Genomic DNA, 26854 nt, shown 5'->3' with positions numbered 1-26854 from the left:
GGCTCCGCCCAGGGGATACAATTTTTGACTGGGGTAACTACATTGGCACGACATCAGCGGGCGTACCATATTCAATGGTTGACGATCTTGGCGAAAAGTATTGCGTAAGCAGCCTGATTTAGAATTCCCCTCAAGAATGATGGGAAACAAAAAACGTTCATTGTCAACTTGATATTACAAATATTCTTGTAAATTCATTTTATTGCTGACAATGTGTTTCGGGGTAATCAACATGTTGTCCCAAAAGTCAAACTCCACCTATGCTTTTAAGTTAAATTTGAGTCATGTGTCGTTGAAACCTCTTTGGTGCGTCCTGCCATCATAGACATGTCCACCCAATTTCATGTAATTTGATGAAACTGGTGTCAAAGGCAGACTCCCTCATTTCCCACCAATGGTATGATGTATACAGAATCCCGTCCAATCATTAGTCACTCGAATGTACAGAACATTTGATGTGGCTCAAGTCAGACTTTTTTTTTTTTCTAGCAATTTTATGTTTCCCAAAATAATCCTCCCATGAGCGTTCATTTGACGCATGCATTGTAAACCTTGGAAATCCATTAGATCACGCACAGCTGCTTTCTTGTGACTGGCACACATGACAAAGATGACAATTCATTTGAAAGTCCTGTTTTCCCCTCAGATTGTCCTGGGGATCACGAGGGTTCGTCCACACGTCTCTTGTTTGTGTTCCTTGTTTTAGCTCACTCGACATGTTCCCTTTATGCAACCTTGTTTTGCTTCCTCCAGTAGCTTTAAGCACTTCTCGTCATCATACTGCTACTGCCCTGACGCTGCAAAAATTATGCTTAACTCTTTCCTCGCAAAGGAGGAGAAATTAAAAACACACAGTCTCGAAGTGATTAGCAAAGAGAAGAGAAAAACGCACAGTAGCCTTAGTGTCCATGTGTGACAGGAGAAAAAAATCTCAGGAATGTTACACAGATCTCACTTGAAATAAGAGCTTACATTTTGAATGCCGTCTAATCAGGAAGACCATTTTATTAATTATCTGGTCAAAGTCCTTGTTCATTGAAATGAAAATTGTGACAGTACAAACATAGCAGGACAACACAAACAAACCAGTGAGAGTCATCCAAGTGCACATCGTATTTCCATAGCAACACATATTGATTGACAGCATGAAAAGTTTTAAAAGATAAAATGGTATAGTAGCAGTCTCTATTTAAAAAAAATCCACTGAAAAAAGGAGCTGCAGAGATTTGTGGCCGTGTCCTACATGTGATAACTATATTCTTTGTGTACCTGGGTTGTGGGAAAGCAAAGTAGTGTGAGATAAGACAACGGAAAAGTTAGAAATACAAGAAGAAAGTTATGGAAAAGTGCTACTTAAGTCTGACATGTGAAAACAATCTCCCATTTTTCAAAGTGAGAATGATATATTCTTCATAGATTTTGATTAAGACCTACGTACAGTAAAACTTATTCCGGTGTGTAAAAACATTACAAACAGCAGTGAAGTGAACTGACGGAACATCCGTTTAAATACAGTCATGTGAAAAAATTAAGACACCCCATTTAATATTCTGGTCTTTATTAAGAAATGTTCACATATCAATGTCTGATCTTTTCTTTACCTCTGGAAAAGAAAGTGATTTAATTACAGGTAAACAACAAAAATTAACATGGTTTGCTTTACTCATCAAGCCAAATATATCAACAAAAATGCATATTCTAACTGAGGAAAAAGTTAAGACACCCTACAACCTCGTAGATAGTGTTACCCCTTTGGCTGAAATAACTTCAGTGAGACGCTTTTTGTAGCCATTTACCAGTCTTTGACGTCGGTCTGAAGCAAATTTGCCCCACTCCTCAACGCAGAATACTCTCAACAGTGACTGACTGATGAAATGAGAGAAAACAGCAGGGATCAAAGGAGCTGTCTGAGGCCTTCAGGAAGAAGACTGTAGACGCTTATGAGTCTGGCAATGGATTTTAAAAGAATATAAAATCAGCCATTCCAGTGTCTGGAAAATAGTCTATAAGTGGAGAACATTCTAAACAACTGCCAACATGCCCAGGTCTGGCTGTCCAAGCAAGTTCGACCCGAGAGCAGACCGCAAGATGCTAAAAGAGGTCTCCAAAAACCCTAAAATGCCATCACGGGCCTACAGCAGGTTTTTGCTACTGTTGATGTGTAAGAGCATGCCTCTGCATTCAGAAAAATACTTCAGAAGTTTAAGTTGTGCAAGGAGGAAACCTTTGCTCTCCAAGAAGAAGATGAAAGCCAGACTGAAGTTTGCCAGAGGAAATGTGGACAAAGACCAGGACATCTGGAATAATGTTCTTTGGACAAATGAATCTAAAATGGAATTATTTGGACACCAGAACAGAGGACATGTTTGGCATAAACCCAATACAGCATACCAGAAAAAGAACCTCATACCAACCGTGAAGCATGGAGGTGGAAGTGTCATGGTTTGGGGATGCTTCGCTACAGCAGGACCTGGCCAGCTCACCATCATAGAATCCACCATGAATTCTATCGTGTATCAGAGGGTGCTTCAGGAACATGTGAGATCATCTGTGAAAAATTACAGCTGAAATGAACAACATGACAATGACCCAAAACCTACCAGTAAATCTAATGGCTGGAAAGGAAGAAATGAGGTGTCCTGGAATGGCCGGGCCAAAGCCCTGATCTGAATCCCATTGAGATGCTGTGGGGTGACTTGAAACGGGCTGTACGTGCAAGAAACCCCTCAAACATCTCACAGCTGAAAGTATTCTGCGTTGAGGAGAGGGGCAAACTTTATTCAGACCGATGTCAAAAACTGGTAGATGGCTACAAAAAGTGTCTCACTAAAGTTATTTCAGTCAAAGGGGGTAACACTAGCTAATAGGTCGTAGGGTGTCCTAACTTTTTCCTCAGTTAGAATATGCATTTATGTTGATATATTTGGTTTATTGAGTAAAACAATGCTAGTTTTTGTTGTTTACCTGCAATGGAATCACTTTCTTTTCCAGAGATAAAGAAAAACAAGCTCAGACATTAATATGTGAACATTTCTCAATGAAGAACTGACTATTTAATGGGGTGTCATAATTTTTTCACATGACTCTGCTACATGTGACGTGTCTGTTTCGTAAAACAAGGTTGTAAAAAACAACAACAACAAAACAATGGTAAAATAAAAATAAATAAAAAGCCATGATCACAGGCATCCATATTAATAGTGGAAAATATTCCTGGTGTTTTTTTTTATTCTGTATGACAATTTGTTTTAGAAAGAAAATGGGATAAAAAAAAAAAACTGTTTTAAACAAGATATCATATTAGGTAAAAACATGAAGAATGAGCAGAAATTTGTAGCTTCCCTACAAAAATCAATCTACCAGATTTATTAAACTGAATGGCAATAGACAAATTTTGTAATTAAAAAAACAAACAAATTAATGTAATGGTTGTTGTGGTGCAAAAAAAAAAAAAAAAAAATTCTTGTACCAGTACATTACCATTTTAAAATACAAAAGGGCCGTGCAAAAAAAAAAAAAAAAAAAAAAAAAAACACACGAAAAAAACACACACACTTGGTGAAAAGATAAAACAGCAATTTTTCTTTCGACATTAGACAACAATGTGCCCTATCCTCTATATCTTGGATGAACAATATAAAATTAATTGAATTTGAAATCATTTAAAAATTTAATTCAATTAATTACTATTTCAATTAATTCAACTAACAACTATTAATTGATTCAAATATTTATGCAGTTAATTGATTGATGAAATTACAAGTTCAATTAAATTTGTCATTAAGTTTTTTATCGACTAATTGTTTCCTGGTGTTGGAAGACACAAAAAAAAAAAGCTGAGCAGAAAATTTGGCAACATGGAAGCGGCAAAAAATTTCTGGCAACTGGTGGCCGATCTTTCAAGTGGCAACAATCTCCTCTGTTCTTCACATACAATTGTAACAGCGTAACTTCCAAAGGTATTCCAGTATTAAAGGTTTGCCTTCCTTACGTAAAAATACACTTTCTGTTTTTGTTTGCTGTTTTGGTTTGTTGACTTGATTAAAATAGGAAATAACATAAAGTAACACAGAAGTCTTTGCTTTCGGCAGGTTAAAAAAATGTCACTCTGGGCCGCTCCTATTGTAATCGCAAGAGAGCCGCCGCTTGACCACCGTGTTGGGAACGCGCTGATTGGGCGAGTACAGACCAGGGAAGGGGCGACAATAACTCCGGCAATTGGTGGATTGGCTGTCCTGTGAAGACAGCGTCAATCAAAAGTTGGTTACTAAACCCAATACAGCTCGAAAGTTAGCACATTGGCTAGCATTGGTTTGGACGTCTATCGCTGTCATTGGTACTCAAACATGATCACTCACAGTGTTGGGTCGCTCCACGTGTAATGAGGTCAGCAAGAGACCTCGGGACACGCCGCCTCCTTGTTTGTATCTAGGGATGGACATTTTGCTGACGTCCTGGAAGCCGTCCAGCAGTCTGAAGAGAAATTGTATTAATTTAGCCTGTTGTCCAACATTGATTGGTGTATTTATTCCTTTGTTTTATTATTAGTAATAATTATTTTGTTTTATTAATTGTGTGTGTGTAAAATTGTTCATGGTTATAGTATTAAAATGTTTTTATCAATAAACATATTGATGTCAAACAAAATTAGTAAAATAAATATTTGATTATATGAGCTTCAACTATTATTTGTTTTATTTAAAAAAGCAAGTTAGGAAAACAAATACTTTTACAGTTTAATCCATTGGATTTTTAATGATTTATAATAAAAAGTGAAAAGCAAAATATTTATTATTCTTATAATATACTTTAAAAGAACAAAAAAACTTTTATTGTCATCAATTGACTAATTACTCTAAAAACAACGCGAAATATTACTGTTAAAGTTGAAATAAACGTAAAGTGTTTGAATATTTTACTTTTTTTTTTGTCCTGTTTTAAAAAAAATACACATTGCAGTTCACCACATAACCACACAATGACGCCATTTTCACTAATCTGAACATATAAATGTTCAGCGCTTTACTGACCGTTGCTCCTGTCCACGTTCCTGTAGAAGCTGCATTAATGTGGGAATGACGTCATCCGGGTGCTGGGGTGCCGAGGTGGCCGGTGTGGGGAAGGCCACAGCAAACAGACATGCCTGCAGAAGGGAAAGAGACACATGATTTATTTATTGAAGTGGACTGGAAATGTCAAGTTGTACGGTTTCGGCATAATTTGTACAAGTGAGCACTGATTTTTAAACGTGTACGCCATTCATTCAAAATCTGTACATTTTTTGTGCATTACATTTTTTTTCTCCGTTGGGATTTTGTCACCGTTTCGGCAATGAGACAATATGCGTTACTATGCGTACTACGTTGGTTGAATGACGCGTGAGTGGGAAGGAGGAAAGAGTGTAGTGACGCTGTTGCAAACGTGATGCTAGGCTAGGTGGCTCCAATATTTCCTGACTGTAGCCGACAGCCTACAATCTACGCCCACTTGATGCTCCACTAGATATCTATAGAACTAGATGCGAAATAACGGAGCCACCTTAAAGCAGTAGACTTCTCAGAGGGGCTCTGTCTGTTGTAGTGAACCTTCCTAGCGAAACTAACTTTATATCTAAAAATCTCCTAAATCGGCATTGACTTGAATCTGTCTTTAAATGATGAAACGGTTTTAGAACTTTCACATGTCGAAAGTAGACAGAAGGGAAGTAATGCAAAAACGGGAGCAATTTTAACAACTTTAACGGTTGATTCACAACATAAAATGACTTCCAAACTTAGCAAAGGTTTGTTTGTTTTTTGTTTGTTTTTTTTGGAATGAAAAAAAACACGAACGAAAACACCAGTTACTTTGCCAAGTAACTAATTACTCTTACATTCAGGTAACTGAGTTACTAACTCAATTACTTTTTGGGAGAAGTAATTTGTAACTGTAATAACTTATTTTTTAAAGTAAGATTAACAACACTGGTCATAAAAAATGAAGTCTGCAGAATGAAAAGTGACGAAAGCGGAGATTTTATTCTGTCAATTTGTTACTGAACACAATTTGCCTCAACTATGGGGTGGCGTGGCTCAGTGGTAGAGTAATTGTCCCCCAACCCAGAGGTTGTGGCTCGATTCTCCGCCCTGATGAACACGTCTAAGTGTCCTTGAGCAAGACACTGAACCCCATGTTGCTCCTGGTGCTGCGTCACCAGTAGGTGGATGGTGAGATAGTGTAAAGCGCTTTGAGCGCCTTGAAAGGTGGAAAAGCGCTATATAAGTGTAACACCATTTAACATTCAACTATTGCTAATCACTTCTCAGAATTAGCAAAAGAAATGTTCCCTGACTCAAAGATTTCATTGGTAAGTTAATTCTATCAACTGACCTTTTTAATTTATAATTGGATGCACTAACAAACTATCTTCAAGTCAAACTGAATTGCGAGCTGAAGTCCCATGAAGTGCAGCCATCAAAAGATATGATAGAAATTGCCAAAAGTGCTACATACAATTATAACAAAAGCCACTTAAATTTTAGTAATCATGATTTAGCTGAAGATATTGATTGTTCTTTGATTGCACCAGGCTATATGAGACAATATTACCAAAATATTTAAATTATTTTAAACATTGAGTTTTATTTTTGTTTCATATTGCACTTTATATTAAACATTGTAAGATTACGTAGTCACCAGTTTGTAAGGGCATACAGTGGGGCAAATAAGTATTTAGTAAACCACCCATTTTGCAAGTCTTCCTACTTGAAAAGATTAGAGAGGCCTGTAATTGTCAACATGGGTAAACCTTGAGTGAAACCATGAGAGACAGAATGTGGAAAAAAAAAACAGAAAATCACATTGTTTGATTTTTAAAGAATTTATTTCCAAATTAGAGTGGAAACTAGTATTTGGTCACCTATAAACAAGCAAGATTTCTGGCTGTCAAAGAGGTCTAACTTCTTCTAACAAGGTCTAACGAGGCTCCACTCGCTACATGTATTAATGGCACCTGTTTTAACTCATTATCGGTATAAAAGACACCTGTCCACAAACTCAGTCAGTCACACTCCAACCTCCACTATGTCCAAGACCAAAGAGCTGTCGAAGGACACCAGAGACAAAATTGTAGACCTGCACCATGCTGGGAAGACTGAATCTGCAATAGGTAAAACGCTTGGTGTAAAGAAATCAACTGTGGGAGCAATTATTAGAAAATGGAAGACATACAAGACCACTGATAATCTCCCTCGATCTGGAGCTCCATGCAAGATCTCACCCCGTGGCGTCAAAATGATAACAAGAACGGTGAGCAAAAATCCCAGAACCACATGGCGGACCTAGTGAATGACCTACAGAGAGCTGGGACCACAGTAACAAAGGCTACTATCAGTAACACAATGCGCCGCCAGGGACTCAAATCCTGCACTGCCAAACGTGTCCCTCTGCTGAAGCCAGTACACATCCAGGCCCGTCTGCGGTTCGCCAGAGAGCATTTGGATGATCCAGAAGAGGACTGGGAGAATTTGTTATGGTCAGATGAAACCAAAATAGAACTTTTTGGTAGAAACACAGTTTCCCGTGTTTGGAGAAGAAAGAATACTGAATTGCATCCCAAGAACACCATACCCACTGTGAAGCATGGGGGGTGGAAACATAATGCTTTGGGGCTGTTTTTCTGCAAAGGGACCAGGACGATTGATCTGTGTAAAGGAAAGAATGAATGGGTCCATGTATTGAGAGATTTTCAGTGAAAATCTCCTTCCATCAGCAAGGGCATTGAAGATAACACATGGCTGGGTCTTTCAGCATGACAATGATCCCAAACACACAGCCAGGGCAACAAAGGAGTGGCTTCGTAAGAAGCATTTCAAGGTCCTGGAGCGGCCTGGCCAGTCTAAAGATCTCAACCCAATAGAAAATCTGTGGAGCGAGTTGAAAGTCTGTGTTGCCAAAATGCCGCCTCAAAACATCACTGCTCTAAAGGAGATCTGCGTGGAGGAATGGGCCAAAATACCAGCAACAGTGTGTGAAAAGCTTGTGAAGAGTTACAGAAAACGTTTGGCCTCCGTTATTGCCAACAAAGGGTACATAACAAAGTATTGAGATGAACTTTTGGTATTGACCACTTATTTTCCAGCATGATTTGCAAATAAATTCTTTAAAAATCAAATAATGTGATTTTCTTTTTTTTTCCCACATTCTTTCTCTCATGGTTGAGGTTTACCCATGTTGACAATTACAGGCCTCTCTAATATTTTCAAGTGGGAGAGCTTGCACAATTAGTGGTTGACTAAATACTTATTTGCCCCACTGTAGATGAGTGTGAACGTCACAAAGGGCCTCTGAAAGAGTTGACAATTTTAAAGAGGTAGCGACTTAATGAATTTATCCCTGGCGATACATTCCCAGTTAGCAGAGTCAGCAAAAAAAGTAGGAGAAAATAGCTCGTCACCTAGATAAAATATATGTATAACTATGCCACGCACATACAAATAAAGCTCAACATATACATTATAAAACGCCTCTTATAGAATACAGACTGTTGAAAATTCAAAAGAGACCGTTTTTATCATCTAGGGTGACCAAACGTCCTCTTTTGCCCGGACATGTCCACCTTTCACGTCGTGTCCTCATCATCCGGCCGGGTTTTAGAAATTCGTGAAAATGTCCGGTTTTTATGATTTTTCACAGGACCAATTTGAGGAGAATATCTCCGACCACTGAGGGGCAGCGCTTGCCTGCGTTGTCGTGGCTCCTACTAGTAGGGGCGGGAGAAGAAGTACAGTTTATGTATTGTATTATGGGGCATTACCGCCATCTACTGGGTTGACGGTTTGGCAAGAGAAGAGGCAGTTACAGACTACAATAAGGAGTAATTTTAAGAGACGCTTATAGTGCTCCGTACACCTCTCTGTAAGTTTATCTTCTGTTAATGTCGCTCATGTGTCTTCTGTTATATATTATACAATATATGGGTACAAAGAGATGCAGTATGTTGTATTAGTCTTATATTAATTGTTCTGCGTTCGTGTATTTGGTTTAATGTTGGTATTATATTTTAAGTAGGAGCGCCTACCCAGTTGTTAAGAGGTTTTTTTATGATAAATTCTTATATAATGGCAACTGTTGACTTCTGTCGGAGCTTTGTACTGGCGTGATCTGTAAAATCCCGTTTGATGTCAAATTGTTGCGCTACCGATGATTGTAAACACAGATAGCAAAGTTTGATTTTGCCTCGTCTCCCGGTACTCGCTAATAGGGTAGCTATCAGTGAGCTAAGCCGCGCTAGGCATTATGGGGAATGTAGTTTTGAACTACTGTGTTTGGAAACATGCTGGTTGAATAGTTTGTCGGTTTATTTTGGTTATTTTTTGCGTGTAATCTAGAACATTGAATGAGAATAAAAATAGAGTGGGAATAACAATTTCTCAACAACAATTGTCGTGATAGTAATTTATAAAAAAATTTATGTGGCACAAGCCTACTGTGTGTCTGTATTGACTGTGCTATATTTCCACGGGTCTGCATGGATTTTTTTTTTGTCATTAATTTTTTTTTTTTTTTTTTTTTAAATTTCCATATAGTATATAATATATACTATATGGCTTTTTTTAAATAAAACTGAGTTTTTCTGTCTAGACACACTTTAAATATATTAAAGTGATATAGGCATCTTTGAGTGAACTTCGAGTAAAATTGAAGTATCTCGAGGCCGGGCCGAGTGTCCTCTTTTTTGGAACTCAAAATATGGTCACCCTAACTTACCTCCGAATATACTTCACAGCCAGCCATTCGTTTGAATGCAGTCCGCCCTCGTCAAAGCCATGTTTGGAACTACCCGAGACTCCGTAACCCGGAAAACCCGGAAGTAAAATCGTATAATGGATCCCTATGGGAGTGTCGCTTTATTTGGCTCTGGGAAGGTCATGAAACTGAAAAGTGCCATGAGATTGACATGAATTGTTAAAGAAGCGGACCAGTAATAACGTACGGTGTACTGGTAATATTGCAGAGTAGGCAGATAATTTCATAAGATTGTCCGGATAGTGTTTGGGGAATGGTCCATAAATGTTCTGGATGTGAAGTGGAGCTCCCGTAATCATTACTGGGAGTGTCATAGAAACGTTCATGAAGTGTTTTGGGAGTTTTATTGGAATGGCCTTGACATATTTGAAGTAGCTTGGGAATGTTATTGTGGCAGTGTCATGGGAATTAGGGGTGCAATGGTTCAGTTAGCCCACGGTTCGGTTTGAACCTTGGTTTTGGGATCATAGTTACGGTTGCGTTTTGCAATTATTATTTTTTTTAAACTGCCTTTATTTTGCTTTTAAGAAAATGAAATAAACACTTAAAATGTAAACAAATTGACTGTTAAAATGACTCTTAGCTCTTTGGCTAGTGTAGTGACTGACTACTGAAATACACACACCGTAGTAAAAAAGTTAGTTGGCAAAGTAACTGGTGTTACCTTTCATGTTGTTTTTTTCTTCATTTTTTCAAAAAAACAAAACAAAACAAAAACATAGTAACCTTTGCTATGTTTGGAGGTTATTTAATGTTGTGATTCAACCGCTGAAGTTGATATAATTGCTCCCGTTTTTGCATTAGTTCACTTCTGTCTACTTTCGACATGTGAAAATTTAAAAACTGTTTCATCCTTTACAGATAGACTCAAGTCAACATTTTGCTGATGTAGGAGTATTTTAGACAAAAAGTTACTTAGGTTCGCTAGGAAGGTTCACTACAACAAAGCCTTTCTGAGAAGTTTACTGCTCTAAAATGGCAGCTGTTTACTAATGCTACTGATTCTGTCATTTCGCATGTAGTTCTATATGCATGAGATATTTAGGCGTAGATTGTAGGCTGTCGGCTACAGTCAGGAAATATTGGAGCCACCTAGCCTAGCATCGCGTTTCTACAGCGTCACAACAAACACTCTTCCCTCTCCGTGTCTGTGACTTTTCTTCGTCTTTCAACCAACGTATTGACGCACATTGTCTCATTGCCGAAACGGTGACAACATCCGAACGGAGGAAATAAAAAAAGATTTTGAACGTAATGTACGGCGTACACATTTAAAAATCAGTGCTCACTTGTACAAATTACGCCGAGACCGTACAACTTGACAGGTATGAATTATAGTGGACCGTCACAGTTAGGTAGTAGCACTCTGTAGCACGGGACGTCTAACTATCAGTGGTCAGGGCGAAACTATGTGCTTTAGCGAAATCATCTTCTATGGCTTTGCGTGCCATTTCATAAATGTCTGGGATTACGTTGTTGGAGAAATACGTCCGCGAGGGAAAAATGTAACGCGGGTCAAGCGTTACAAATAAATAACAAAGCCCACCGTGTGTTTTCACTGGTGTCATCTTCGGGGTTGTCCTGCTCTGAGAAAGTGATATCTGTGGGTGATACCGCCTGAGGTCCCGGAGCCATGTTATAAGTGTTGCCATTAGCATAGGGAACAAGCGCCAAGCAATGCTTGCAAATTGTTTCATTTTTGTTTCAACATTTTCTCTCCCTCCGCATTGTAGTCCACGGGGAAACCGAAATGTTGCCACAGCGCAGAAGAAGCCGGTGCTTCCTCAAAATTCGGTCTTTCCACTCCTCCGCTCGCCATAGCTTTTTGTTTCCTTTCTTTCTTGTTTCACTTTGCTCATAAGCGAGAGAGGGCGTTACTCGGCTTCTATTACACAGGTGCTTGACAGCGATCGAACATTTACTTGCGGCATTTACTCTCCGCAGCTGTGCTTCAGGTCACACACAAGCACACAGAGCTCGACCAATTCATTTCACAAGCGTTCGGAATAAATTAATTGCAAAACCGAAAAGGCGCGGTTCATAAAGGCGTATTGAACCGTACAGGGCGAACCGTACGGTTCAGCTTTGAAACGCAAACCGTTGCGCTGCTAATGGGAATGGCCTGTAAATGTTCACAATTTAATGTTCCTTACAAGTTCATGATTGACGGTGTTGTCATCGCTCGTTTCCTCCTCTGGCCACCACTGTCCTGCTGAATCCCGACCCTCGTCCCACACGTCCTGAGGAAAGGTTGCCCAGGCGTCCAGACTTCCCGTCCAGGTGGGCTTCCAGTCACACGACTTCCCAGAGATGTCACTGCTCCCCAATGCTATTTGAAACAACACACAAAATACTAGGAGTGGGAACCTCTTGGTACCTCACGATACGATACGTGATACAAAGCTCACGATAACCATGATCTGACGATATGGTGATACAACGATTTTCGGTACATTGGTCAGGAAATCATTCTAGGATATTCTACAAACAACTAATAAACAGAAAAACAAGCTTCTGCTGTGAATTGGAATTAGTTTATCACTAGTAGACGTCCCAATCCATTTGAACAGGGAGGATGGCAGCGAATGAACGTCTATGGCCGTCAGTGGCAGTCAATGTCAGGCAATGATGTAATTTTGGGCCATTTAAGGTCATTTACCTGTTGATTTTCAGTTACTTCCTGTAGATTTTGGGGTATTTTATGGGTCACTTCTGTTTATTTGGAGTTACAGAACAGGAAGTGACCTGGGAATCACCCAAATGAATAGGCAGGGACTCAACCTCAACAGGGAATGACCTGTAAATGAACAACAAGTGACCTGTAAATGCCCCGCAAATAGGACAGAATGTCTGCTAATGCTCTGGTTTTGAATGAACGAATGTTCCCACCCTAAATGGATTGAACGTCGAGCACCGTCAATGGCAGCCTTAGAGTTAACTGAGACACTATTATGGTGGAAGATTTTGATCGAAACTTGTTGGTTCCTTTTTAATTAAATTTTTTTTTAAAAAATTAAACATTGACACCTTTTTAAAACGATATCTTGATTCTTGGCAGGAGCATATCGATAACCTTTTGGGATACAAAGTATCACGATATATCACCATTTTTATATTTTGTCACACCCCTACAAAATACTGTTAAAAAGGTGATGTGCTCACTTGTCGGAGCAACTGTAGGTGTCCCAATACTTTTATTCAAGCAGCATTTACAGGCTTAAAAACGGTAGTGTGCCCCTTTAGCACAAACCTGTCTAATCCTGAGCAATCATTCCAAAAATGCTATTAGGCGGATCATATGAGAGCAAGTAAACAAGAGTCTAATCCCATAACTCAGCTTCAAGGTCTGACCTCGCACAGAATTTTTTTTTTTTACATGCCAAAATTAGGTTAAATGTAGAATTATGAAAATTATGAGGAAAAATTTTATGTATAGGAACGTATTGAAACTGACTGGCTGCCATGAATGACGCTAGATTTATTTTTTATTACAATTTATTTTGACTGGGAGAGCTTTTTTAATTACCAAAAATAGTCATTTGCCCTAAAAAGGGTTTAAAGTAAATATTTTTACACTTTTTAGAATACCTAATATATTCAGTAAAATGACATTGCATGGTCAAGTTCAAATTCAGTCTAGTTTCAAGAAAAATGACATTTCTTAAAGTTAAGTTGTTGGTAATCATGTTATGTTACACATTTGGAATATTGAAAATAAAGGTAAATGTAGCAAACAAAACTATTGTAGAGAAAAAGTATATTTTGAGAAAATAACATTTTGCAGGAAAACATACAATAATCTTTCAAATAAAGTTATGACGTTTAGAAAAAATACATTATTTCAGTATTTACAGTAAGTGGTATATTACAACTTTTTCTATTTTAAGAATAATGCTGCTATTTTATGAACAAAGTTTAACATTATCAAGTAAAAAAAAATACTTTTTTACTATACATAGGTATTGTAAGTAGAAAATTTTGAATTTTACCTCTTTGGTTCTGTCTGCTGCGTTGTTGCATGAGCTCAGCCGCTGGGTCATAAACAGCAACACCCTGACTGCACCCTTCTCCTGCTTGCATGAACCCTCCAAAATCATCTTCTTCCTGCTGTTTTTCGCCCCAACTCTCCAAAGCTATTTCGTCTGGGCCTCTATTTTCCTCTTCTACCTCAGCGTGTTGCTGACTGGTCTCCATGGTGCCCAACGGGGGCAAGTATGGGGTGGGAATTTGCAGGCGGGGACCACCAGGAGTTACCATGCATCCACGTGCAAACTCTTTTGGCGTCCAGTCAGCTTCTTTTCCCTCCATAAAGTTGATTTTGAAGCTTTCTTTTGAAGAAGATAAAGAAGAATCCAGTGTTGGGTTTGAAGCATTTTGCTCCAACTCCGGGTGCGCCTCTCTGTTCTCAACCTGGCAAAGCTTACTTTCTGCTCGCCCAGTGCTGCCCCTTGCAGGACTAGAGGCTTTAGTGCATACGGTTGTGAGTGTAATGTCATCAAAAGGCGTCTGGATGACGCCATCGTCCTCACCCATTCTCTTTTTTGTGCTCTTGGATTCTTTGCTGCCCTCACATTCTGAGGCAGAGTGTGAAGATTCCAGGTCCGGGCTTGGCCCCACCGAGCTAGATAAAGTGTTGCGGTGGAATGCATTCTCTTCCCACTCCCTTTTCATTCCTGACATCTCCCCACTCGAGGGGCTTTGTCCAATAGAACTTGCCTCATTGGAAACATTCTGAAGACATCCAGGACTCCCCAGCAGTCCTCGGCTTTGCTGACACATTCTTTCTTCCGAACATGCAAGGCACTCTGAACTGACTTTGCCTGGCTTTTCCTGTTTCTCTGTGCCTTCCTCATAAGGAAGTCTTTTGTTTTGACCGGGTGCATAACTGGACCTCCTTTGACTTCCCTTATTTGAAGCATTTTGAAGACTCCTAACCAGTCCACGGGTTTTCTTACAGAGTTCCATGTCAGGACTACTAAATATCTGCAGATCTTGCTGTTTCTCAGTAACTTCTTCCTCAGGAATTCTTATGTTATACTGATTTTTTTTCTGACCGAACTCTTGGCTTTTGGGACAGGATTCCCTTTCAGGACTGTCGAGACACTCCGGACTCACTTTATCTGATTCCTCCTCTTTCACGGTGGCTTTCTCATCAGGAAGTGTTTTGTCTTGATCGAGCGCATGACTCGACTCTTGCTGACTTCCCTCATTTAAAGCATTCTGAAAACATCCAGGATTCCGAACCAGTACACAGGTTTTCTGACAGACTGCCTTGTCAGGGCTGCCAAAGAGTTGTGGGTCCACTTTTTTGGACTGGTTCTCAGTGACGTCTTTCTCAGGAAGAATTGTTACTGGACCGGCAGTATGACTGGACTTATTCTGACAATTTTCCCTGTACGCATTTTGACTGAATCCAGGGCTTTTCTGACAGGATTCTCCGTCAGATCTGTTGAGGCAGTCCAGACACACTTTGTCTGGTTCCTCCAGTTTCACTATAGCTTCTTCATGAGGAAGTGTTTTGTTTGCATGGCTGGAATTGCTCAGACTTTCCACATCGGATGGATTCTGAAGGCCTCCGGATGTATCCTGTGATCCTCTGTGTTTTTGACAGGTTTCCCCTTTGTGACTAGCGCCTTGTTTTTCGTGTTCCTGGGCAACATCCTCATCAGATTGTCTTTTCTCTCGGACAACTGGGTGACCGGACTTCCTCCACCTCCGGCCTGAGCGCAAACGAACTCGACTTGCCGCAGTTTGCATTTGGAGAGTGGAAATATCACGCCGCGAAGTACCAGATTTCCCTCTGAGCCACGCGCCGGCCCCACTTGTCCCGCCAGATGTGGAGTACAAACAAGTTCCTTTGTCGTTCCGCAAAAAGAGACACTGAGTCTGTGTCTTCCCAGTGCCTTCCGATGTCTTTAGTGTGGCAACCGTCACAAGGGCACCCACTCCAGCATGGGGGAGGCCGTACCCCGAACCCCATGTACCACTTAAGTGCACGTCCGCTGGTCTGGGGCAGTAAGTCCTCCGACTGGCAGGTGGTGTCACCGGTGCTCGCCTGCCAGCTGGTGGGGCGCCACCCTTCTGACGGTTCTTTGAGCACAGCACCCAGGCCCTCAGGCCCCTGATGAGCGGCAGGTCCCCCAGGCCTAGCTCCAGCCTGCTTGGGATTGGCTGAGAAGCAGACATGAGGGGTGCCTCGTGGGGGGACGCCTTCAGGCACGGGTAGTTGTTATTGTTGTTGTGCTGCAACATGGCACTCCACGTGAGCCTCATCTAGAGAGCGAGTGCTTCTTTTCAGTTATCACAATACAGATAGTGATGCACCTCAGAAAGATCGTTTTCAAATCGTCTCTAAAAACAAAAGCATTGCCCTGAAGATTTTATCCAAAGAGAGATAACAGGAAGTTCACTCAGATGTGTTCCACATTTGTCCAGTGTGTCTGTAGAAACCTGGAGAAAATATAAAACGCTTGTAAACACAACAGTGCTATGATATCCCAAAATAAATATAATGACACAATAAAAAAGTACTACATTCACATTCTTATATTTAAAATGAGTCAGGTATAGTGGATACATTTTTAAACGTGGTTACACGTAACATTTTAAAAAATTTTTCCCACAATACTTGAGACATTTTTTTCTAGCATAAATATCAATATTTTAGAGTAAAATCTATAGTTTAAAAAAATGCTTTTTTAAATGTGAAGTATGTAGTGGTACATTCGCCTGACTTCGGCATAGTCCCCGAGTTTGAATGGCGACCAGTTTAGGGTGTTGTCCACCTTTTGCCTGAAGTCATTTGGGATAGGCTACTGCGCGCAAGGAAAAGTGGTGTTAAAATAGATTGATACGACATTTTCTACTTTTGAGAGAGTTGATCTATGTTTAAAAAAAAAAATCTACTTAAAGGGCAAGTTACTAGTTTCGGTAATTAATCAAATAAATGTAACCTCCTAATTAAAGGTTATATGTGGACATGACATTTTAGGACATGTCACTCACAATACTAACATTTGGGTTACAAGTGTATATTAACTACATGACCCAAATGTGATACATGGCCTCAATTATAATTATATAAATATATATATTTACGTATTTTTTCTAAAAATAATATTTTTTAAATTATTTTAAAATATTTTTTAAAGTTTTATTTTATTTTTTATTTTTTTCATAATTAACTGATTGCCTGCCATTGACAACGATTCACGCCCAATATCCAGTATCCAGCCTGTTCCAGTCATAAAGGATTGGAAGTCTGTCGTCGTAAATGTTATTTCATGAAATAAACATAAGCAGGGCTGTCAACAAACTTGCAGGGGCCCGGGGACAAGAGACCATAATAGGTGCCCCCACCCCACCCCTGCCACCAGCTTGTCACGACAACATATAAAGTACTTTTAACGCTTTGCAAGCAATAACAGTGTAAATTTTCAAATTATTTAATTTAGAGCTGAAACGAGTACTCGAGCAACTCGAGTAACTCGAGTTTAAAAACTGATCCGAGTAATTTTATTCACCTCGAGTAATCGTTTATTTTGACAGCTCTAAGCATCACGTTTTGCTCGGACCACTTTTAATGCGGGACAACGCGCTGTCACGTGCGGAGAGGAAGAAGGGGGGAAAAAAAAAACTTACTGCAGCCGACAGCCGCCACAAACGACGCCGACGTTGCTAAATACTAGCCCGCACGATGCTACGTTGGTACAGGTAGCGTCTCATGCGTCTCATAGAGATCACATGTATGTTGAACTAGATGCTAAATGACAGACTCGGCCGCGTCTGGGCAGCTTTAGTGAACAGCCGCCATCTTAAAGCAGTACAGCGCTAAGCGCTAATAAAGAGCGCTAAGCGCTAATAAATAAGATTAACGTTACTGTTCTGAAGTAACGTTAGCCCTGCGGAGGGCTAGGTTTCTATTAATTATGACCACTGTCGATGCTTGGCTAACGTGTCTTACATACAGGCTTTAACATAACATAGCATTGTGGAGTGATGAGGGTGTAAAAAAAAACTTAATCATGCTAACTATCAATTTTAGCTCAGTAGTCATTGCTGGATAAAACACCAAGTAGCACTGGTGCTAATGTGCTCCAATACAGCCTGTATCAGACATTTATTTTGAACACTGCAAAAACTCAAAATCCTATCAGGACTTGCAGTTTAGACTAACTTAAAACTTAACTAGAACTTAAAAATGGCTTGACACAAAGAGAAATTCAATTGAAAGACGTGGGAAAAAATCCAAACTTTTAAGTGATGTGTGTTATCAAGCATAACGGCATTTTTAGGTAAGATATATATAATTTTTTTGGTAATAAGATCTAAAGTTTTTTGAGTGAAAGCAGTGAATTAGTCTTTTTTTTTTTTCTTTTTTTTTTTAGTTCTAGTTCCATCTGAGATGCAATTGTTGGCTGTTTTCAACAATATACATCGAAAATAAAGACATTGATTGACTGAAAATGGTTCAAAATTAGATGAAATGTCTTGTTTTCTCATGTATATTTATAATTGCTCTTCACCTAAAAATATATTTGTTTTATCCGATTACTCGATTAATCGATAGAATTTTCAGTCGATTACTCGATTACTAAAATATTCGATAGCTGCAGCCCTAATTTAATTATAGATGGACAGTTAAATTTAACAGACCTTAATGTGATGTGACACAATATAAAGAAATTTCCATCTGTTATCCCATGTAGGCTACAATACAATACAACTGAGAGTGCTATGCCTGCCTGCTAAGAAACAAAACAGTATAACTAAACATCCTGTGCCTGCCCCCTCCACATCTCTGGGGTTATCAAGCCCTCATACGCCTAGATTTTTTGACAGCAAATTCATTTATAACATCAGTGAAATCCAGTTTTTGATCAAGCTCACGTTCAGTGGAGAGCATTGCTAGGTTGTTAACAGATTTGTTTGTGCTGTTTCGGTGATGGATTCGTATTAGCGTTTGCGAGGATACACAGTGGGTTGTAAACCCAAGATAAATCTAGCCGCCGGACCCGAGTCTGTTCAGCCTCGCACACCTGCTCCCCACGGACTAACATATATCCCTGATCTCCCATCACCTTCTCTCTCCGAGGCTCAACGCGAGCAGCATGTCTTGTTATACCGCATCTCAATAGGCGACAAGCGGCCGGTGACAGACTCGAATCGGGCTTTGGTCATGGTGATCGCGAATGTAAACCGTTCAGTGTTAGCGGCTGTTGTTCACTTACTGACATCACCGTCCACAGCCAACTCTAGCCCTAATTCTCTGGTTTCTTGTCCCCCTTTTAAAAACATTATTTTTCTCATTCACCTCTATGATCTTCATCGCTTTTTCTTTTCTGCTTACCCAATTTATGACGACTGGCCATGTTTAGAGTTTATAACAATGATAGATTTTAATTTCCCGCTTCAGGGCACGTACGTAGTGTAGCCTTGAGTGCGCCAGAGCGGGGTCAAACCATTCTGTGCTAAGACAGAGGGGGTGGGGCGTTGTGCAAAAAAAGGAAAAATATATATTTGAAATAATTATTATGTTAAAGTTTCTAAGTATATGGTGGAAAACACAGAAAAGACTGAAAAAGCAGTTTCTGCTCTTGCACCCCTCTTTAAAAGAAACTGCTGTATTTTAAGCCAAAACAACTGTTGTGTTTGATAGAACAATATGTCTATATGCTGCCATAGCAGATATATGGCGCATTAAGCCCCCGAACTATATTTAATTTGTCAGTTTTACGCTGGAAACCCCCGTTTACAGACGTCGCGCAACCGCTTTTGTTTCAACCCAGCCATAAAACGAAGGTCATCAATTATTTTTATCAAATCAAAATGTCTGTCATTTTTCGCTTAGAATCATTAATTGATGTCTAATATTTATTTATTTATTTTTTAAAACAAATTAAAAAAATTATTCAGTCATATATCTTAAACTTTTAAACAAATGACGTCTCAATGAAAAAAAAAAAAAGGTGTCTGTAAAAAAGTTACGGATATCGCTTAATTGTATTTTTTTGTTGTTGTTACTGTCGCATTTCTCCGATATGTTAGATGATAAATAATCTATCCAAACAAAGAAGAAAAAAAAAAAAAAAACATTTAAAAGGGTAAATATATGAAAAAGAAAATCTCGACCACTCCTTGATGTCTGCGATTTCTGCATCGTGACCCTTGTTATGTTACCATGTTTCACCCGTAAAATCCCCCCAAAATCCGGTTGTGGCCATTCACAGCTGTGTCTTGACACTTGTTACATGGAGTTTTTGGAACGAAACAAGGTAGGTACCCGATAATATCTTGTTAATGTCATGGCGTCTGTAATTCTGCTCTCGCGTGCTCTCACCTCCAGATAGGGTTTTCCTGTTTAAAAAACATTTTTTTTAAAATGCCCTCCTGTTCAAAAAAATTCTTTCAAAGATTTTAAGCTTTCCAAGGATGTATCACACATGCATATCGGACAATTTTGAAATTTGGCCAAATTGGGGGTCTCAGAGAAATTTTTAATCGAGTTAATCACATCTTAAAAATTAATTAATTGGAATTAATTGCAATTCAAACCATCTCTAAAACATGCCATATTTTTCCGTAAATTATTGTTGGAATGGAAAGATAAGACATAAGACGGATATATACATTCAACATACTGTACATAAGTACTGTATTTGTTTATTATAACAATAAATGCACAAGCTGGCATTAACTTTATTAACATTCTTTCTGTTAAAGTGAACCAAAGACTTGTAGTGCTTAAAAGATAAATGTTAGTACAAGTTATACTACCGTATTTTTATATTAAAACCCCTCTTAATGTTGCTGTTTTAACAAAATTTGTAAAAATTTCTATTAAAAAAATTAACTAGATACACTAAAGACACCACAAGGTGTTAATGGCGAGTTTTAAATTAAATTAAATTAGAAATCAAGCCAAATAGTGTGTTTTGTCCCTCGACTGACGCCGTAGTTTTCTGTTTACTGGTCCATCCATTGTTATTCACGTCATTTGAGTTCTGGCTTCACAACGTACTTGACCTCTGATAGTTTGTATATTGTGAATAAATATTGCCATCCAATGTATTTGTTGAACTAAACGAAATAGAGTTTGACCAAAGTCTTGAGTAAGTTTTATGTGTATGTTGCATAGCTATTTTGATTGGGAATGCCAGTTCTCTTTGCACTGTTGTTTAACTGTGTGAGAATAGGGCCTCATTAATACAGATTAAAGCGCTTTTCTTTTTGCAAACATTTTTTTTTGAGGGATATTATTTTTGTTGTGCTTTCACTAAATGATACTTATGTTTGTTGTGAAGGAGTTGCCGAAGCTTATGCCAATAAACGGCGCGGACCAATGAACGCCCGTGTCCACTCGCCTTTTGTAATATTCTGATATAGAATTATCCGAGGCACCTTGAAGTGCACGCGGTGTCAACATGTTGTTTACTCACATGATGCAGGAGTGAGTTAGAGTTACGGTCTGCCGAGAGCTGTAAGCTATGTTAATGTTAGGCTGAATGTGCTAATAAAGAAACAAAGTGCCAGCACGTTGTGTGTGGTATACCTTTGTTAAGAAAAAGCATAAAACGAGACACCTTTCTCTGCCTCTTAGCTCTCAAGTGCATCATTGTAATCTGTTTGAGGCAATGCATGAGCGGGTCATTCCGCGCATGCGTTAAATGTGTTAAATATTTTAACGTGATTATTTAAAAAAATTAATTACCGCCCGTTAACGCGTTAAATTTGACAGCCCTACTTATTATATTAAATGATTTAAACCAGGGGTCCCCAAACTACGGCCCACGGACCGGATACGGCCCGCCTCCACATTTGGTCCGGCCCCCTGAACAATATCAGAGAGCATTTTTATTTTTTATTTTTTTTATTTTTATTTTTTTAATTTTAAATAGTGTTACTTATTTCCTGGCTATTTTCCATGCAGAACCCAAAGAGGGTTATTTGGTTATTATCTATTTAATTAATAGTGTTATTATTATTTATTATTATTATTATATTATTATTATTTTTATTTTATTTACTTTTGTTCCGTGAAGAATCCAGAAAGGGTTATTTGATTCTGGCTTTCTGAAAAACAATACATTTTTACATTTAGGCACTCCTGCAATCGTCACACTTTTTCTGTTACAAACTGACCCCGGCCCCTCATCAGAGAAGGGAAAAGTTATGTGGCCCTCACAGGAAAAAGTTTGGGGACCCCTGATTTAAATAAAAAAGAAATGCAAAATATTTAATAAGACAATGATTTAAATAAAAAAGAAATATGTGAATGTAAAGTAAAATAAATTAAGGGTCATTCAGGGGCTCCTATGATCCTGAGGCCCTGGATAACATAAAAGGGTTTGCTCCCCCCCGTCGACGGGCTTGACCATAAGAACAGTAGTAAGGTTGTTGATCTGTTTCCTGAGTTTCAATGTTGTAAGTGTTCATATGTCAAAGTTACGGCGTGGTCAATGTAAAAACAGCTCATTTTTATAGCAACTTTGGTTCGTGTATCACCATCAACGGCAGGCAATAATCGTATCTGATTATGTTGTTGTATTTTTACGTGTTTTTTGTGCAAATATTGGTTCAAATATCATAAAACTGAAATCTGACGTGGAAAAAAAAGCAAGGTAGTAATGTTGGAAAGATGGCCTCTTGAACATGAAGAGAGGGAAAAGTGACGCAATAATCGTTCGTCGGCCGTCACGCTCGCTCGTATCCACGCGCTTACGTCACCCGCGTCACTGGAACCCGAAAAACAACATTCATTCATCTTCTGAGCCGCGTATCCTCAACATTCTATACAAATATTTCTCACCTTATTCGATGAGCAGTTGGTCCCCCCTCGGTCTCTTATTCACCGGCGAGGGTGTGCTTCCTTATCCTGATCCTCGCCGTGGGCCTTGACGATCCACCTAATGTACCCCCACGCCACGCTTGCTTAAAATAGACCCGACAAAAGTACAAAGGCGTCCTTCCTCCTCTTCCTTCCCTCCCTCAGCATCGTCCGCCTTTCAACCGCGCCAGCACTAGCACCAGTAAAAGCACCACTGCGGCCATTGCGCGTCATCTGCGACACGCACTGGATGCGAGCAGCCGCATCATCACCGCAGCTCGCCTCCACGCACCCGCAAGCCCAAGCCTACCTCCCCCGTGCAGGTTTAGGACGGCCCACCAGCGACCACTGGCGGGGAATGCAGGCGGATCCCACCGAGCTGTCACTCAAAGTGAGAGGGAAAAAGAGAGTCTTCATCCACCAGCTTTTAGAGGATGCTGCTAAAGACGCTTGTATTTTTGCCGAGAGACTATAAGCGGAGTTTAATGGGGGCCAGGCTTCCCTTGGTGACCGAAAAGTGTCACTGCATGTAATTGACTTTCCTATACAGTGGGGCAAATAAGTATTTAGTCAACCACTAATTGTGCAAGTTCTCCCACTTGAAAATAGAGAGGCCTGTAATTGTCACATGGGTAAACCTCAACCATGAGAGACAGAATGTGGAAAAAAAAAAAAACCCAGAAAATCACATTGTTTGATTTTAAAAAAATATATATGTAAATCATGGTGGAAAATAAGTATTTGGTCAATACCAAAAGTTCATCTCAATACTTTGTTATGTACCCTTTGTTGGCAATAACGGAGGCCAAACATTTTCTGTAACTCTTCACAAGCTTTCCACACACTGGTATTTTGGCCCATTCCTCCATGCAGATCTCCTCTAGACCAGTAATGTTTTGGGGCTGTCGTTGGGCAACACGGGCTTTCAACTCCCTCCACAGATTTTCTATGGGGTTGCGATCTGGAGACTGGCTAGGCCACTCCAAGACCTTGAAATGCTTCTTACGAAGCCACTCCTTTGTTGCCCTGGCTGTGTGTTTGGGATCATTGTCATGCTGAAAGACCCAGCCACGTCTCATCTTCAATGCCCTTGCTGATGGAAGGAGATTTTCACTCAAAATCTCTCGATACATGGCCCCATTCATTCTTTCCTTTACACAGATCAGTCGTCCTGGTCCCTTTGCTGAAAAACAGCCCTAAAGCATGTTGTTTCCACCCCCATGCTTCACAGTGGGTATGGTGTTCTTCAGATGCAATTCAGTATTCTTTCTCCTCCAAACACGAGAACCTCTGTTTCTACCAAAAACTTCTATTTTGGTTTCATCTGACCATAACACATTCTCCCAGTCCTCTTCTGGATCATCCAAATGCTCTCTAGCGAACCGCAGATGGGCCTGGATGTGTACTTTCTTCAGCAGGGGGACACGTCTGGCAGTGCAGGATTTGAGTCCCTGGCAGCGCATTGTTTTACTGATAGTAGCCTTTGTTACTGTGGTCCCAGCTCTCTGTAGGTCATTCACTAGGTACCCCCGTGTGGTTCTGGGATTTTTGCTCACCGTTCTTGTTCTTGTTGTTTGACGCCACGGGGTGAGATCTTGCATGGAGCCCCAGATCGAGGAAGATTATCAGTGGTCTTGTATATCTTCCATTTTCTAATAATTGCTCCCACAGTTGATTTCTTTACAACAAGCATTTTACCTATTGCAGATTCAGTCTTCCCAGCCTGGTGCAGGTCTACAATTTTGTCTCTGGTGTCCTTCGACAGATCTTTGGTCTTGGCCATTGTGGAGTTTGGAGTAAGACTGACTGAAGTTGTGGACAGGTGTCTTTTATACCGATAATGAGTTAAAACAGGTGCCATTAATACAGGTAATGAGTGGAGCCTCGTTAGACCTCGTTAGAAGAAGTTAGACCTCTTTGATAGCCATAAATCTTTCTTGTTTGTAGGTGACCAAATACGTTTTTCCCGCTCTAATTTAGGAATAAAATCTTTTAAAAACAAACAATGTGATTTTCATTTTTTTTCGACATTCTGTCTGTCACGGTTGAGGTTTACCCATGTTGACAATTACAGGCCTTTCTAATCTTTTCAAGTAGGAGAACTTGAACAATTGGTGGTTGACTAAATACTTATTTGCCCCACTGTATACAGTTTATTGTTTGGTGTCCAAGTGCGGTTTTATAAAAAGACAAAACGAGGGGGGCACACTGAAAAAGAATACCACTGCCTACGCATTGGCAAATTTGGCCAAAGTTTTTCTGTAACTCTTCACAAGCTTTTCACACACAGTTGCTGGTATTTTGGCCCATTCCTCCATGCAGAGCTCCTCTAGAGCACTGATGTTTTGGGGCTGTCGTTGGGCAACACGGACTTTCACTCCCTCTACAGACTTTCTATGGGGTTGAGATCTGGAGACTGGCTAGGCCACTCCAGAACCTTGAAATGCTTCTTAGGAAGCCACTCCTTTGTTTCCCTGGGTGTGTGTTTAGGATCATTGTCATGCTGAAAGACCCAGCCACGTCTCATCTTCAATGCCCTTGCTCATGGAAGGAGATTTTCACTGAAAATCTCTTGATACATGGCCCCATTCATTCTTTCCTTTACACAGATCAGTCGTCTTGGTCCCTTTGCAGAAAAACAGCCCCAAAGCATGATGTTTCTCTCTAGCGAACCGCAGACAAGCCTGGACGTGTACTGGCTTCAGCAGGGGGACACGTCTGGCAGTGCAGGATTTGAGTCCCTGGCGGCGCATTGTGTTACTGATAGTAGCCTTTGTTACTGTGTGGTCCCAGCTCTCTGTAGGTCATTCACTAGGTCCCCTCGTATGGTTCTGGGATTTTTGCTCACCGTTGTTGTTATCATTTTGACGCCACGGGGTGAGATCTTGCATGGAGCCCCAGATCGAGGGAGATTATCAGTGGTCTTGTATGTCTTCCATTTTCTAATAATTTTTCCCACAGTTGATTTCTTTACACCAAACGTTTTACCTATTGCAGATTCAGTCTTCCCAGCCTGGTGCAGGTCTAAAATTTTGTCTCTGGTGTCCTTCGACAGCTCTTTGGTCTTGGCCATAGTGGAGTTTGGAGTGTGACTGACTGAGGTTGTGGACAGGTGTCTTTTATACCGATAATGAGTTAAAACAGGTGCCATTAATACAGGTAACGAGTGGAGGAACGAGTAGGTGATCTTGCATAATTGGTGGTTGACTAAATACTTGTTTGCCCCACTGTATATAATAAACATATACATTTGCATTTCTATAAATATATATGGCGGAAAACACTCAGGTGACTTGAAGTCCAATTTGGCTAAATTTCAAAATTGTCCTATATGCATGTGTGATACATCATTGGAAAGCTTCAAATCTCAATTTTCTGGGGGGGGGGGGGGATTGAACAGGAGGGCTTTAAAAAAAATAAAAATAAAAAATTTAAACAGCGAAACCCTAACTGGAGGAGAGAGCATGAAAGAGCATAATTTTAACAAGATATTATCGCGTACTGACCTCTTTTCAATCCAAAAACTCTGTGTAGCATGTATCAATGAGTGTCAAGACACAGCTGTGAATGGCCAGAGCCGGATTTGGGGGGGGGGGATTTTATGGGTGAAACATGGTAATATAACAAGGGTCACGATGCAGAAATCGCAGACATCAAGGAGTGGTCCAGATTTCTTTTTCATATATTTACCCTTTTAAACTTTTTTTCCCCAATTTTTCTTTGTTTGGATTGATTATTCACCATCTAAAATATTGGGGAAAATGCGACAGTAACAAAAAAAAAACAAAAAAACAATTAAGTGATAGTTATAAGGTAGACTGTGATTTATTTACAGACACTTTTTTTCATTGTGACATATAAGTGAATAACTTTTTAAAGTGTTTTTTATTTATTTATTTAAATATTAGACATCAATTAATTATGCTAAGCTCAAAATGACAGACATTTCGAATAATAAATATAATTACTTCTTCTTATGACTGCGTTGAAACAAAAGCGGTTTCGTGGTGTCTGTAAACGTCTCCAGGGTAAAACGGACAAATTTAAAAAATTCTCGGGGGCTTAAAGTGAATGTGACACGAAAAAAGCATGTTTATTTCATAATACACGCGGTATTTTATGCTCCTGAATGATATGGACCGCTTGGATGTGTGTGGAAGCGATCGCTATATTTATTGAGTTTTTTTAATCCCCTGCATGAAAATGAGTGACTTCCGGCTTCGGTCTTGCATTGAGGAGGAG

General features: G+C 39.7%; 1 protein-coding gene across 1 annotated transcript; it reads right to left on the bottom strand.

Moving 5' to 3' along the window:
• LOC130911246 (uncharacterized) lies at nucleotides 1-22918 on the bottom strand. Its single transcript, XM_057829092.1, has 6 exons — nucleotides 22595-22918; nucleotides 13776-16236; nucleotides 11940-12115; nucleotides 5031-5143; nucleotides 4359-4473; nucleotides 1-4235 (listed from the first exon to the last, which is right to left on the bottom strand). The coding sequence occupies exons 2-6, from the start codon at nucleotides 16057-16059 to the stop codon at nucleotides 4104-4106; spliced, it is 2820 nt and encodes a 939-aa protein (XP_057685075.1). The 5' UTR covers nucleotides 16060-16236; nucleotides 22595-22918; the 3' UTR covers nucleotides 1-4103.
• Between the last annotated feature and the right edge of the window lie 3936 nt (nucleotides 22919-26854).

Source organism: Corythoichthys intestinalis, unplaced genomic scaffold, assembly GCF_030265065.1.
Source record: "Corythoichthys intestinalis isolate RoL2023-P3 unplaced genomic scaffold, ASM3026506v1 HiC_scaffold_23, whole genome shotgun sequence".
In the NCBI taxonomy this organism is placed as follows: domain Eukaryota; kingdom Metazoa; phylum Chordata; class Actinopteri; order Syngnathiformes; family Syngnathidae; genus Corythoichthys; species Corythoichthys intestinalis.
This window is presented reverse-complemented; position numbering and strand designations above follow the sequence as displayed.